General features: G+C 50.8%; 1 protein-coding gene across 1 annotated transcript; it reads right to left on the reverse strand.

Moving 5' to 3' along the window:
- Positions 1-5546: 5546 nt before the first annotated feature.
- On the reverse strand, positions 5547-5927 carry CTRU02_200495 (uncharacterized protein; the record flags this gene model as incomplete). The annotated part of the gene is made up of 2 exons (XM_036718504.2): positions 5547-5794; positions 5846-5927. The coding sequence occupies 2 exons, from the start codon at positions 5925-5927 to the stop codon at positions 5547-5549; spliced, it is 330 nt and encodes a 109-aa protein (XP_036589504.2).
- Positions 5928-15141: the final 9214 nt, after the last annotated feature.

The following is a 15141-nucleotide window of genomic DNA, read 5'->3' on the forward strand; positions in this document are numbered from 1 at the left end:
GTTTATGGCACTGGCACCTTGTAGGGGGAGGGAGAAACGGCACCGACGTGTGTTCAGCCACGATGGAACCGGTCTTGGAAGCATGGCTGAAGATAGAAATGACGAGAGTGGAGACTGCAAGTCAACGGGTCTGTGACCGGCGGTGGATAGAGAGGGTCCTTGGGTTAGGCTGGGCAGGACAAGAACAGCAAGAGACTACTTCCTACTACTACTATTACGACGGCAACGACGACGACGACGACGACAATGTACTGCCGTCTGTGATGATGTGGGTAGAAAGGTACGCAAGGCACCTGCTTGAGTACGGGGGTGCAGTAGTGGGTGCTATGGGATCAAGAGGGATCTGTGTATGTGTATGTGTACGCTTGCCAAGGTACAGGGCGGGCCGCGAGCACTCGTATTGCCTACATTTGGAGGCTATACTAGTCGGTGGACCAAACAACAAACGGCCAAGACCGGCGGGGAGCGGTGCGAGGTACTTCAGTAGTGTGTTGGTACCTGATTAACCCAGTTGAGTAAGCTTTATGTTTGACAGGGGCCGAGGCGCCGCGGCGACGGCGACGGGGGATAAAGGACGGCGATGGGCGTTGCGAGGCTTGGCCTTTAGCTAGTGGAGGGAGCGGGGGGTACGGCATAAGGTACATGGGTGTGTATTGAGAGAGGTTGGGGGGTGGCAGATCAAACAAACAATACTAGCACACAGACACAAATTGAGATGATCCTCGAGGGAGTAGGCCACCTGGTTGGGAAGCCTTGCAGATACGGTTTTGTTGCGGGGAGTTGATGATATAGGATGATACGGATGCAGCACAGAAAATGACATGGGATTATTGGATGTGGTGGCAGCCGACAAAAGACACCCAGGCTGGTAACTGCAAGAGAAAGCGAGAGAGAATGAGAGCCAAACGAAGCAAATTAAGTTGGGAGAGACAATGTCAGAGAAGGTAAACTGAGGCGTGTGTTGTGTGTGCGTTTGTGTGTGGGTGGGTGGAGAGATGAGTGTTGCCGACCGAACGAGTACGAAAAGCAAGGTTAAGAAAGCCAAGAAATCTCGACAGTCGCCCATGAGAGAGGGGGGGAACTTGGGCCACAATAGCCAAGTTGATGAGCTGGGGATACCATGAGGAGGGTTGTTGTCAATTCCGTGTCAGTATGCTGTCCACCTCTCTGGCCAGACCTAGATCTAGAGGGAGAGAGCGAAAGAGATTCAATCCCGGTCGAGCATGGATTCCCAAAAGACCCATGTTGGCTGGGATAGCACTCCTCGGAAACTGCCCAGAGTATAGAATGCGGGTGCGGGTGCTTGGTTTCAAGGTATAACGCAGGTCGACGGGTGTCGGAAGGCCATTGGCTGGTGCCATCTGTTTTTGCCTCTTTCTGACCTGTGCCAAAACTGACATGGTAGTTGAATCCTGAGCAAAAAATAAAATGCAAAGGCAAAGACGGGAGACATGTCGTCACGGTTCGTGTAGGAGGCTGGGCTGAGCCTGTGAGCCTTTGCTTCGGGGGTGTGGTGTGAGTGGGATACCTTGCTTTACTCTAACTTACCTTACCTGACTTATCCTCCACCCGCGGGAATGGCGCTGCGATTTCCTAAAACGGTCTTTTGACAGCACTAAACAGACGTGTGTTTTGTCAACATCGGCCGTTGGAGCCGAAATGTGGGCTGCGCGCGCATCTTTGTGTACCCCATAGCTACATCCACATCATGCTGTTTTGAGGCGGCGCAGAAACAGATGAAGATGCAGATGCAGACGCACGAAAGACCGCAGACGCAGGCGCAGGCTCAGTATCAGACTCTAGGGTTTTGGGGCTCAGGCGTGGGCATTGCGGCGGCAAAGATTGACGCTGGACCCGATGTTTGCCCTGTGGGTGAGCATCAGTCTCCAGGCGAAGCGACTGGCAAAAGACCAGACCACGAACGTTATTCGCTAATACCATGTCAGCCCGCATGAGATTGAGTGCGTATGTCCATGTACCACGGCCAGATCAAGGCTGACAAGCAACCACAACCATAAGGTCACACCAGCCGACAGCCCCAGGTCGATTATTGGAATCTCATCGGCGCGTCCCTCAGCGAATGTATAGATATGGAGTATCTGCATCAATTGGCCGAGAAGCGAGAGACAGATAGGCTAGCTGGCGATAGGCAACAATAGAAAACTCGGGTTTCGATAGGATGTAGCTGTCAATGATGACAGGCATTGCATATCGTAATTGGAATGCCATGAGGAGAAGGTGAGCTGGTGACAGAAAAAAAGGCCAGACCCGTACTTGCGCCAAGGGAAAGAGTCGATATCGGTCGACGATGGCGGCACTAGAGCTGCAAGGTTCGGTGATGGTCTAACGGTGAACGATCAGCAACCTGCGGGTGACGACGATCCTTCATTTGTGGTGCAGATAGTGCGGGAGACGGGGATTAGCCCAGGGAACGGGAAGAGACACTAGGGTAGCACCCAAGACAAGGAAGTGTGAGCGGCAGAATAGATGTCAAGGGGGGAGAGAAAAGAAGGGTGATGGAGGGTGGGAGAGAGAGTGGGTGGCGCTACGGTTGCGCCAGAGGGGTGAGAATTGAGATGATGGTTGTCTGGTGGTGGTGGTGGAGGAGGTTGTGGTGATTGATGATGGGGGTCGTCTATCACCGAGATACGGGGAGATGTGCAAATACGTACCTTTTACCCCTGTTGAGACTGCACCGCCTGGCCAGGTCCTTCCTTCCTTTCCTTCTATTTTTCCAACATCCTCTCCCACCTTACTCAGCCTGAGCTGACATAATACCATTCGGCTGAAAGTGGGTCGCTCTCAGCGCACGCTCCACCTGTTGATAATGTGGGGATTATGATCACCTACTATGAACGGATACAGCCAGGGAGGGTACGTACTGTTCTCGGTTCTTCTCCCAGCCCCTATTCCTTCTTCACACCTCACCTCTCAGACACACATACACAAATCCTCCACTTTGACAACTCGACTCTCTCACCACCTTCCTCGGCTACTCAGCCAAACAGCTTGCCTGCTTTTTTCCTTTCTAGCTACTATCATCAAGTTTGCTTTTACTGGTCTCCATGGGGCTTACGACGTGGCACCTCCAGACTCTATAGCCGCCACCAGCCATCGCAGGCTTAGATGATGATGCACTGCTCCACTGGAATAGCCACCCATACACTTCAAGACATGGCCCCGATAACCTCTTAACATACATGAGATTGGGATTGCGTCTGTTGAGCCCTATGCAAGCGCAAGGTGAATCAACATCTCGGCCAGATCTGGATCTGGGACTCCCTCGAGCCCTCGATGCGTCCACTCAGCACGAGTCGTGCCCATTGCTCATCTCCACATCCCGCCCTGCGAGCCTTACTCGTTGTTTTCTATGCCCTTTCTTTGTTGTGTTTCCTTTGCTTGTCGGCTGTCTCTAGACCAAGTTTTTTCATCCTTTGCCCATGAGCCTTATTTGGCTCGCGGCTGTCCAACACTAGGGCAATTTGAGAATACTGACCATCTGACCAACAGCTTCGACGATGTCCTTGCCCCACTTCTCACTGTCCCATTATCTGTGATGCTAACATAGCGCAACCATGGTCTATGGAAGCTCATCTTTCTGGAAACCTGCGGCTTCGAGAAACAACCCCACAGACTGACCCTGACTGTGCGCACCTAATCAATGAGAGTCATGTTCCTGCATTTAGACATGGATGAAACCCATCGGACGGCACATGGCATCATCACCACTTCGAGATGGTGACTCCAGCATTGCGAAATATTCCACATACAGAGGCTTCGAACGGGCTGAAAGAAACAAAATATCAAGAACAAATACAAGTCTGAGCGGTGTGCAACATTTGTCTTCCTGGCCAAGTCGTATCCTCGTGCCTCCTTCGATGCTCTACCTGAAGTGGACATGTCACCACTGCAAGACTGGAAAAAGGAACGCCTGGCAAAACCAATAATGGCGACGCAAGCAAAGAAAGCGGGCAGCAATTACCCGCAGCCACCGCCCGCTAAAGCGAAGCTCCTGACAATAGACACCGCTCGATCTGGTTTGATTAGCGCGCTCTTATGACGCCTTCGGTTGCTATGCGGCTAAAATGTAACGGTGGGCGCTGCATTGGACGGCTTTCGGCATTAATCTGGAGCCTGGCGGTCTTGAGGCTACATTTAATCCGCAAAGAAAAGTTCCAGAGTGAAATTCCCATTTTCTTGCTCCCGACCGATTCGCGAGAAGAGCCCATAGGACCCAGACCGACTGCCACTGCCCTAACCGAACAAACATCACCAACCAGTGCATAGTATCGTCATGATACCATCCATGAATCCACCCATTACACGCGGAGTTATGTACCACGTCTCCACGGATCTGCCCAGAGGGGGGGCACGACTGGGGTCGACAGGGTGGAGGACACCCCTCCTGGACGCCATGGTCAACGGGCAGGGATCTCCATGTTAGTTTCGGCGCCTCTAGGAGAGATTTGTCTCTAACCCTGTGGCCGAGCGGGCGAATCACGGGGCACATCTATTCGACAGGCATTTCCCTGGAGCTTTAATTTTCCGACCACCATTGGTCCTCAGTTCACGCAACTCACGGGCTTATGACCAGCGCATCATCTTGTTCTTCGCTCTATTCTAAGAGACGCGCTTGTGCCTTGCTGTAAAGCCAGACTACTGCTGGTTAGACCGTCGCCTAACATGATTGCCACGCCAGGAACCAAGTCGTTGGCAGTGGGGGCGAAAACTCGGTAAAACATCAAAGTACGAAAAAATCCTACGCAACATCACAATGGTTTTCAGGACAAGGGAAGCCCTAGTAATTGGTCGATTGTCTGCCTCTTCGTGCTCTCTCTCTCTCGACGTGAACGTACATGGTGGACGAGCCACTCTGCTGTCAGGTTGGCCCTGCCCAGTCTACCTTGAACTGCACAGTTACCTGTGCTACTTACTAGTAGTAATGTCTGTATTGTTTTTTTTGTTTTTTTTTGAGTTAAAGAGGGGGGGTGCTGCCAACTTCAGTTCCTATTTTGGGCAACTTGTGCGTGGTGGACAATGCGAGCTTTCGATACGATGATGACAGAAACTTCGGCTCTCTGTCAGACCCCGTTTCAGCATCCATCGGGATTGTAGCCTTGCAGTTTCTGAAGCCGCTATGGAAGCACACTCAGAACCTCAACATACTCACAGCCATGTTGGCAAAGTGCAACGCTTGGTAACCAGCTTTAATCCAACGGCGTCTTCGTCCGTTGTTCAGTGCCGCTGTGTCGGGGACGGTCATCGTTTCGCGCATGCCCAAGGGCTGCATGCAACTCGATGAGGAATCGGCCAGCTCCGCCATCTTCTGATGATGAGGATCCGATGACGCTTCTTCCTATCCCTTATGCAACTCAACTTGGGAAGACACACGGAAGTCCCTCGCTTTCGCAAGTCCCTCGGTTCCCGAAACTAGGAGTTTTCATCCAGTCATTGGCAGTCATCATCGCGCCCCGATTTGCAGCCCATCCAGTCGGCCTACCCGTCTGCTGCAGCAGGGACAACGTCTTTCATCGCATCTCCTATCCTCAGCTGTTTGTATCTGTGTTTCCAGCCTTGTTGTACCCGGCGATCCGGTTGCCGTTTTTTTTTTTTTTCTTTCCCCTTCTCTCGTATTTTTCGGCATCTAGCATGTACGAGATCACTCTCAATGTTGAGATGATCCACGTTGTCAATACGCTCCAAAGAACGACTTCACTTATCCGTGGCCTGACGGTGGGAAATGGTGTGCCTTGGTATCTAGCTACCGCCTGCTGCTGATCTGTAGTTGAATTTTCTTATGGACCATTTCAGCGATCATCGTTGAGGCCGCCAAAGATCGACTCACCTCTATCTCTATGGGGACCTTGTTCTGCTTGAACAATACCATTCAGCCACATTGTGCATCCACTTAATACGCCCTTATCCATCACTCACCGCCAGCCATTTCGCGGGTTGTGTCAGGTCACGATATACGCTAACAAGCCAATGCACTTTCACCTGGCGGTAGCGCTACTCTATACTCCTTACCCGAGTGTGCCGGGCTCATTGGCTTCGTTTTGGCTAAGTGGTTAGGGCGGATTTCACTCGGCCTTTTTCCCACCAAGTTCCTAAAAAGGAAATAGGTCGTTCGTGTTAGGGCCTCTCAAACACTTACTCCCCATTTCTGTCAATTTTGCCTTCCTAGACAAGACAGGTTGGACACCATCTGATTGTTGGCAGGGCAGCAGACAGTTTGTGACAACCAGCCATGTTTGGAGTTGCGAGAACGACATAAAGAACAGGCCATTCCAGGCAATTGCGGGAGACATCGAAACACAATGAACGTTGGTTGGCGAGATTATGAACTTCAAGACCTTCCTAGCAAGGGAATATTGCGAAAAACACGAAGAGTGCACGGATCAGATGCAACCATGCAGAGGACATCAGTTGAAACGAAACAACACAATTTATCCCTGCCATTAGCCCACCAGCGGTGCATTCCGCTACATCTTGCAAAAAGTGTACGGTACGAGTACGCTGCAGCCCTCGTGTCCTATTACCTTACAGCGACTTGCGGCATGAATCGGCAAGTTTGCTGACGTGGTTATCTCGATGCCATCAGCGCACGTTCAGGACGCTCAACTTTTTGACATGCACGCATACAAGTACCAACGGCACTTTCCACAGTGATGTGCGACTAATCATTAAATGGAAAGAAAGAAAAAAAACCTCCTCTGCGGGCTAATTGATGCCGCAAGATTGTTGAGTTTTCTCTCTCGAGCCGAGAGGGCCTGCACCTGGAGTTAGTTAGTAGTGTGGGCAACTCGAAGCTACCAAACCAGAGACATCGGCAAGACCTGGTCTACCTCTGGGCAAGCTGCACCCTATCCGAAATATCTTACTGAAGCTTAACAAACTGTCATTGGAGCCTTAGAATGATTGACTTTGCTGGTCCATGATATACCGGCACGTCAAACGGCATGTTGGCGTACTCGGTTGGTATCTTTCAAGGTTGTCCCCTTCAGACGCTGACAACGGCGATTTTTCTGCCCGTTTCTGACATTTCCATGCGAGCGTGGCAGGATGCAAAGGGTGGACAGCCTGCCATCCCAAGACGTGACAACGCTGCCACTGGCGACAGCACATGATACAGTGGCAATGAGAATCGGGGAGGGAGATTACCTAGTGGGGAAATGTCAAGGAGAAACCTGACGCCATAACTTTACTCTTGACTCCTGTCAATGTCTGCTATCAAACAAGACAGGTCGTGGCACTCTAATGTGTGGCCCGGCTGGCCGAGGTCTTATTGGTTTTGCCGCGATGCCGTCGGCTTCTATACTTTGGCTGGCCGTATCAGAATTGGGGGTTGAACAACAGCCAAACAAAAGCCCACTCACTCATTTGTTTTTTTTCCTCTTGCGTCGGGGCTTAGAACCGAGGCCCGTATTACCGGGATTCCTGAGATCATTCTGACTCTTTCTCATTCCCGAGACTTGCGTGCATAAGTCTCGGCGGAACGTCCTCCTACTCGTCCGCTTCGGTTCGGTGAGACATTCCCTCCCGGCAGCCCACCCCATGTGTCTTGAGCTGATCACCGCAGTCAGCCATGCAAAATAAGCAACACCGATTGAGGAGGCTTTGCGAGGCGTGGGGAGAAGAATTGTAGGCTTGTATGGCTGGATGGTATTAGACAGTGATCTGACCCTGTGGCACTTTGCCATCTCGGCGAGTACTCTTGAAATGAGTCTATCGAATTGAGGCATGAAAGTGTCTTCAATATCTCCAGATGGAAAATTAGACGCTTAAACGCTGTAAGACAGCCTCAGTAGGATTTTTGATGTCTCGTTAATTCAGGCATATAGCACAAGAGCAGAGTCCCTGTGCTTAATTTGATATTGATTGAAGGGCATAGTTTCCTTCCAGGCTTGAAAAGTTTTCGTATCGTCTTGGAGTGGGATATGCAGGCAAAGTAGTCGTTTGCCAAAGGAAGCAGCAGCACCCTCGTCTGACAGGATACAGACGGGAGAGGGTTAAGGCTGCATTGCTCGTAGCCGCTTCTTTCACCTCGTGTGTCTTGACGCAACCGATCTGTCTTTCGCTCCCTTCTTTTCGTCTAGCATCGTCGCTTCGGTGCCTGTTCGCGTCGCGAGAGGGTCGTCTGCTCTGCCATCAGGAAACGCTTGGGAGGGGAGTGAGCCACCCCCTCGCAGGTTAGGTAGACCAAAGGGTCATATCGAAGGAGCCAAGCATTCGGTGGTCTGCAAGGTGCGACTTTTTCGCTCGACCGACGCCGGCATCGTGTAACAGGCGCTACAGCGTGAGCAACGGCCCATATGCAGGCCCCTTAGGGCCGAGCTGACCACCTCCTTGCTCTGCTAATTGGGCTATTTTCATCCTGGTAAGGCTGTGTCCCTTACCAGAACTTATTCATTGTCAGCCTTGCTAGATAACGTTGATGGGTGTGCTCGTCCTGCAGTAGTCTCATGACTTGGTGCGAATGGACGGCGTTGGGAGTTCTCCCACGAAGGACGGAGGGCCATGGCAAGGCTTAGGTTCTATTTAGGTTGCCAAACGTTATTCTTTTTTTCAACGGTCAGATCCGTCAACGGCGAAGCGTAAGTGGATGCGAGTGCATTAGGATCTTCGTGGGTTTTGTTGTCCGAGCGACGGCGGTTGTCGTGCCATGAGGCTACGCACACGCTTCGTTTGTTTTCTACGCTTGGAGTCGTTGGTGTTGGAAATCGCAAAAGCGAGGAAGCGATAACGATGTTCCAGTCGCTAGGTAATTCGATAATTTCGTCAATTTTCCCTGTCGGGATACGAGGGTTGTTGAGATGCCCGAAGGGGTCGGGACCGATGAACCAACACCTTTCGAGCAGGGCAAGGCTAGTCGTCAAGGGATTCTAATCCTGGCCGCTGTTATTTGATAAATCCAATTTATCGGTCATTCAGGCGAGACGTGAGAAGAATTTTCCAAAGGTTTTCTGGGAGCCCTGTAGATCAAGGGATGTTGGTACGGTCGAGAGGGTCGGACTGTCCGTAGGTTCTTTCCCGGACGACGGAGTTGGTGACTTCGGACCCCCAACTCAAGGGTCGCCGCGCTTGCGGCACACCCCTTACCGGCGCCACAAGAACTGTGAAAGCCATTGTCTGTCTGGGGAATTAGTAGGCGCGTCCCAGAAGTCCGACAGGACTTGTTTTTCGGCGGCTTTTGCACGACGGTCGATCGTCCCCCAGGAGATCGCCTTTCTTCGATCCCAAGCAGCCAGCCGTTCATGCACGAGATAGACGGAGCTCGTCCGTTTCTGTCTCCCTCCTCTTCCGTAACCCAGTTTCCGGATTCGCCCTTACGAGACAGTGTCCGATGGCACCATTTGCCTAGTGGAATACAGTGTCTGGACATAAATCAGGGAACAAAAGATGCTCTATTGCTGGGCGATTATGGTCAAACGTTTCCGAAAAGAACTACTACTCAGGGCGTCCGATTATACTGCCATATTCAGGGAGGAAAGGCCTGTAAAAATCCAGCCTTGCAGGTTCTGGTTCGCCAAGGTTTACGGAACCCGGTCCGGTGGCGTCGTAATAAAGTGCTGATCGTCGAGTCTGAAGCGCGGTTCATGTAGCCGCGATACCGACGACAACCCATGTCCTGGATGGGTTTGGCGCCAGCCTGACAGATGCTACGCGAACTCCTACCGATTTGTCTTTTTGTTTCTCGCTGTACCGGTGAAAAGGAAGCAGGATGGTGATAGTCAGCGATCGCTGGTTGTCTAGTTGATACTGAAGGGAGAACGCTCTTGGATCCGCCCCCTCAAGTTTCCTGATACGTATGCAGTTAGTCAATTGCCCGCTTCCGCCCGCCTACCAGTGCATCGCGGTCGACGGAGGCCGGTGATGCCAAGCAGCATCATGTCCGTCCTCATCTCTTCAACCCATGTCGCTTGCTAGATAGTCCGGAGTTGAAAGCGCTCCAAACTGAGTCAGATTCGAGTTGCATTGCATCGTGCAAGGTAGACTTCGGCCGTCTATTCCCTGGTGAACGAGATTGGAACGTAGCTATAGCTCATCAGCTCATCTCGCGGGACGGGATCCGGATATTGCATCATGTCGAGCTATCCCAGAATCGTTTGCCCCCTCTTTGAATCTGCATTCGGTCTTGTCCTCGTATCTTCATGCCAGTTGGAGGGAGAATTCATCTGGGATGCCCGTATGTAAGTCGATTGTCTGTCACACTCTTGCCTAATTGAGCAACTTGCTGGGGAGTAGAGCAGTCACATTACTTACCTTGCGGGACATAATCCATGAACTCCGCCGTAAAAGGATGACACTTTCTTAGTGTCTTGTCGCCCGATGACTATGTATTCATTTCGAGATCAACATCTCCGGCTTAGCATGCTTGCAGCGGGAGAACCCTTGCATCGTCCTGCTTGCCAATTCTGTTCCTGCCGCTGATCTCTTATACCGCAAAGGAAGCCATCCTACGGACGACCGACAGAAAAAAAGCGGGTAAACACACACTTGACCCATGGGCTAGGAACAGTGAGTCCCGGCACGGCGCTCCGGAGTTGCGAGTGTGGTCGTGCCATGGCTGCCATATGTTGTGTGGAGCCGCGAGAACTGACAACTGCGGCTAGTCCCAGTTGCTGTCTCTTCTTCTAACCATCTGTCTCTCTTGTCAACTGCAAGTCTTGCGACTGGCAACAACCTCCGGGGATAGATGCCGAATGGACATCCTGTCAGAAGACAAGCCCTGCTTCTCTCAGTCACATAATAAATCCTGGTGGACAGTAAGCTGCGTACGCGTCTTTCGGTCTTCATCTCATCTTACAGGTTGGAGTTGACTTATGTCTCTGTTGATTTCATTTCGTCCGGTAGCCGCATTTCTTGGCGTGGGGACTGACCCAGTCGTCTCGGTGATGTTCGTGCAAGTCCGTACCCGAACGTTCTGATGTGCCATGTGTTTGAAGAAACGTGGGAAATCGATGGCGCACAGTTAGAACTGTCAACCCTCGATCAATGTCCTCCGGATGACTGACATCTGGACGATGTTCGGATAACACGGTATCCCTAGTCGCCTGTCTCTTCTTCTGTCCCTTTGTGGAGATCTACGCTTACCCTAGTTAGCCCCGGGATACTGTTCAATTGTTTCTCTTGCACCGTCTCTTGACCGTCTCTTCTCTTTGGTTGTCGTGCCCATGATGATGACCTCGTCCGCAGGTCCGTGGTGCAGGACTTACGCAAAAACGATGTCAACCTAAGACTCTACCACTAGGTTTTATTAGACACCGATCGCCCAAACGAAGACGGTGCTTGCCGCCAGCTCTAGCTCTCTTGAACTACTGGATGAATGGTGGAGGGGTTAACCTGTCAGTTGTCAACAGCCAGTCATCGTGAGCTGTACTTGCAGTCCTGAAACGCAGACATGAACGCCTCAGGAGCTGTTCCTTCACACCCACTGCCGCTTCATTCCTCCGTTTTCTCAGTGCCAGACGACACTGCAATTCCCTCTGACCATACAGAATCTCAACTATACACCCTCGTGATCATCGATGCCGCGCGGATTCCCGGGTGCAGATGGGGAAGCAGTTTCTCTCTAAATACCTCGTCATGTTCCGTAAGGGGAACGAAGAGATAGAGATCCAGAAAGCAGGGAAACGATAAGTGAAAGGCGGGGGTAAAGGAGGCGGAGCTAAGAGGCTGTTAATGCAAGTTTGGAACCAACTTTCGACCTCTAGCAATGTTTGGACGAATGGGGATGACGAGTTGATGAGGGAATTCATAGTTACTGGGGGGTGGAGGTACCATACCGCGCTATATTACGGTGAGTCGGTGATCCTTTTCTTTTCATCTTTTCTTGGCTCTTTTTGCCGTCTTCCCATGTCATTCCAAGGAGGGGGAAAGGACCAGGGCTTGTTTCCGTACGTTCTGTCTCTTGTCCGGGGGCTGGTAACTTCTCGGGTATCAGCTAAAGGCTTGTTGACCGAAAGGCAAGGGATATATTGCACTAGCCTTGACCCCGTCGTCACATCGGTGTGCAGAGGATAGTTTAGGCGATGATGGGGCAAGATCGGCCGGAGTGTGACGGGTCTTTTACAACACGCCCCCGCGCGCTGCATCTTACCTATTGTTGCTCTGCCTCTCTCGTGCATGTTGCCCGTCTCCTCAGACTTCCTCACTCGCTCTCCTTTCCGTGTATATATCTGCAGTCTCTTCCCCTCCCACTTCCCATTTCTCTCCTTCAACCTTGACAACATACTCCGTCCCACCGTCCCCCGATGTCAGCAAAGACGACTTGCTGGTCATCATGCATTGCAACCTTAACGAAGGAAGTACTGCGTTGTCGGCCGACAACCATATCGACATGGTACCTGCCCAGGAATGGAAGAGTGTTGGATAAACTTCGAATCAGCCATGCACCGGAAGCAAATGACACCTTTCCCGGTCAAGACAGAGAAATCGGTACCAGGATACGCCAATACAAGGACGTTACCGAATGCACAAGAAGAAGGAAAGTTGGAGACAGCGAGACTTGGTCAGCCGGAAGTACTGACCTCGCCTTAAGTTGATGGAGGCAATATGGTCTGGATTTGGGATGTTATGAAAGAGGAGGAACGATTGATGGTAGGGGCAATGCTGAGAAACTTGGAGGAAAGAAAAAGAAGGTTTGGAAGGGATTGGAACAGTTGCCTCGATGTAAGCGGTGGATGCGAACCGAAAAATCCAAAATTTAACAATGCCGAGGACGACGAAACGGATGCCCGGGGTAGTCGAAAGTCGATACCATGTCTGGAGAGATGTGAGAGCCTAGGCCAGGCTGATGGGAAATAGAAAGAGCCTCAGTGGGAGAAAGGGTTGGCGAATTTTTGCGGCTTCAACATCGGTGACTGCCTCAAATGGGAGTTTGAAACCAGAGCTGCCGTTGATTATCCGAGGCTATCTGTGCAGGATCGGCAAAGATTCCTTGAGAGGAAGCAACGTATTGAAAGGTGGTTTGGAGGCAGGACCGGGCTTCGGTGGCTTGTAACCATATTTGGCAACTGCTTCCACAATACCGATGCCAACCACAGGAAAGAAAAGATGACATCCGCTACTTACGCAGATGTTCTGAAGCTTTATGCAAAGCAAGGTAACCATATGTATGAACTTGGGTAAGTATATCACCAGGTTCTGTATATGAAGATGGTTGGACAGATGGTAAGAGGAACTTCAACATACGATGAGAGACACAAACATGCGCAAACTCTCGTTGTTGATTGATGCGATGGATTCGAGTTAGTGAAGATTGAATCGGTGTGAACGACAACGGCTGTACAACGAAGAAAATGAAGATGGAGGGTCATCCTAACCGACTTCGACATATCGACTGGACGCTTCTTATGTCATCCTCATAACTCTCCCGGTTCCATCCCCGTCGGTATGATAAACATGCTAGGATAGGAATCCACTGAGAGCAGGAACAAAACTTTCGTAATGAAGTGGCTCAATAGACTTATACGAGTATGAGCAAGTCTATGGCATTCCAGAACCGTGGGCTACAGAGTTGACGGTGCCAGATCAACCATAGGTAGCACCGAGAAAAAGAAACCAATGCAGCTGCAAATCAGCACCAAACAGGAAACGATTATCCAGCAACACCAGCAACAGCAAAAGTAACATCGGGCGTCTCGACCACTGCTCTGCCGTCTGGGCTGATATTGGAGTTGTTGATATTTGTGGGGTTTCATGGTTGACCCCTAACGGCAAAGCTTCATGAAGGCTTAGAAGGTTCGAATGATAACCAAACGAAGTTGCAACTGGCATCAAACAACCAATGGCACGTTGCCGATGCAGTAGACTGAAAGACTTCCGATTCCAACAAATCTCGAAGCCTTCTAGCGGGACATCTAAGTTTGGTGGCAGTCGAAAGCAGGCCTTGCCTTAGATTTGGATAACAGTAATTTTTTCCAGACAAGCAGTGTCGCCAAAGCTACTCAAGGTAAGTCTCAACGAAAAACGCCTGCAACGGACCACCTACATGGGCACCGATGACTTTGCCGCCCACTCGCCCTCGCACGACACAGCCGATTAACACTTGTCGGCCGTCAAAATAAAGTAGTGATCGAGTAATGGTTGTGAACGGGGTTGTCGCCAAGTTTGGCAACATACGACTCACTGGGGGCTGTTTTATGCATCTTTGAAGTCTTTATGATTCATACCTATGTCATGATGGAAAATGCTCTAGTTCCTGCACAGGCTGCCGCATGGCGTCTGAGCGCGCTTGCGCTTTATGCTGCCAGACGTTTGGGGCGAGGAAATCGATCACTTAAATCTGAGGGGCCGCCTTGGGCAATGAAACATGTATGCCATGGACATACGTGCTTCAAGACCATGATCTCGATCACTCTGTTTCGTGTCGCTACGAAGGAAAGAGAAAAGACGAAATAAGAAGAAAGGCCCTTGTATTGTGTACCCGAACTTGCTGCCGTAGCTGCGGAAACTTGTCGTTAGAATGGATCCTAACTTTAGGACCCCTTTAGCACCATTAGTTATCCTTCATATGAATCTTACGCATATAACTATCGATTATGAGTATCCCAAGTTCGGGAAATGTGATGCTTGCTGTCATGCAGTATCACGTAAATGTGAAATTAAATGTTCGATATCATGCTTCGGGTATGTAATTGAGCTAGAAATATGTAGAGGTAGTTTTGCCTTAACTATTGGAGATTACTCCAAAAATTTAATGGGTGTGAGGTGTGAAGCAAATCATTTCATGTGTAGGCCTAGCTTAGTCTACACGTGTATCAGAGAGAAGCATTCCCAATTTATTTGATGCCGAACCTGGAAGAACATAGCGGTGATGAAAAGTGAGAGTGGAAGGCACGGACTCGGATGTGGTGGGGCATTTGATGACTAACCACGGCTAATCATTGGGTGAACCCGCACGCGCGGGTCGCATTTTGGTGGCAGCTGCCGCGATTTGGATGCTCCGAAAGCTCCAGTGTCCAATTCCAGTCGCAAATCTTTGAGAGCTTCGTCTGCCGGCATTGAACCTCACCACATGCCGGGCATAGCGTAAATTGGTCTGAAGATGCCAAGGTGGGTTGATTCGAGCTTCAATTACCTATCGACATGACTAATTACCATCATAGAACCCTGCAATAGGAGTATTGATCCCACATC

The sequence above is a fragment of the Colletotrichum truncatum genome (assembly GCF_014235925.2).
Source record: "Colletotrichum truncatum strain CMES1059 chromosome Unknown Contig_0001, whole genome shotgun sequence".
NCBI lineage: Eukaryota > Fungi > Ascomycota > Sordariomycetes > Glomerellales > Glomerellaceae > Colletotrichum > Colletotrichum truncatum.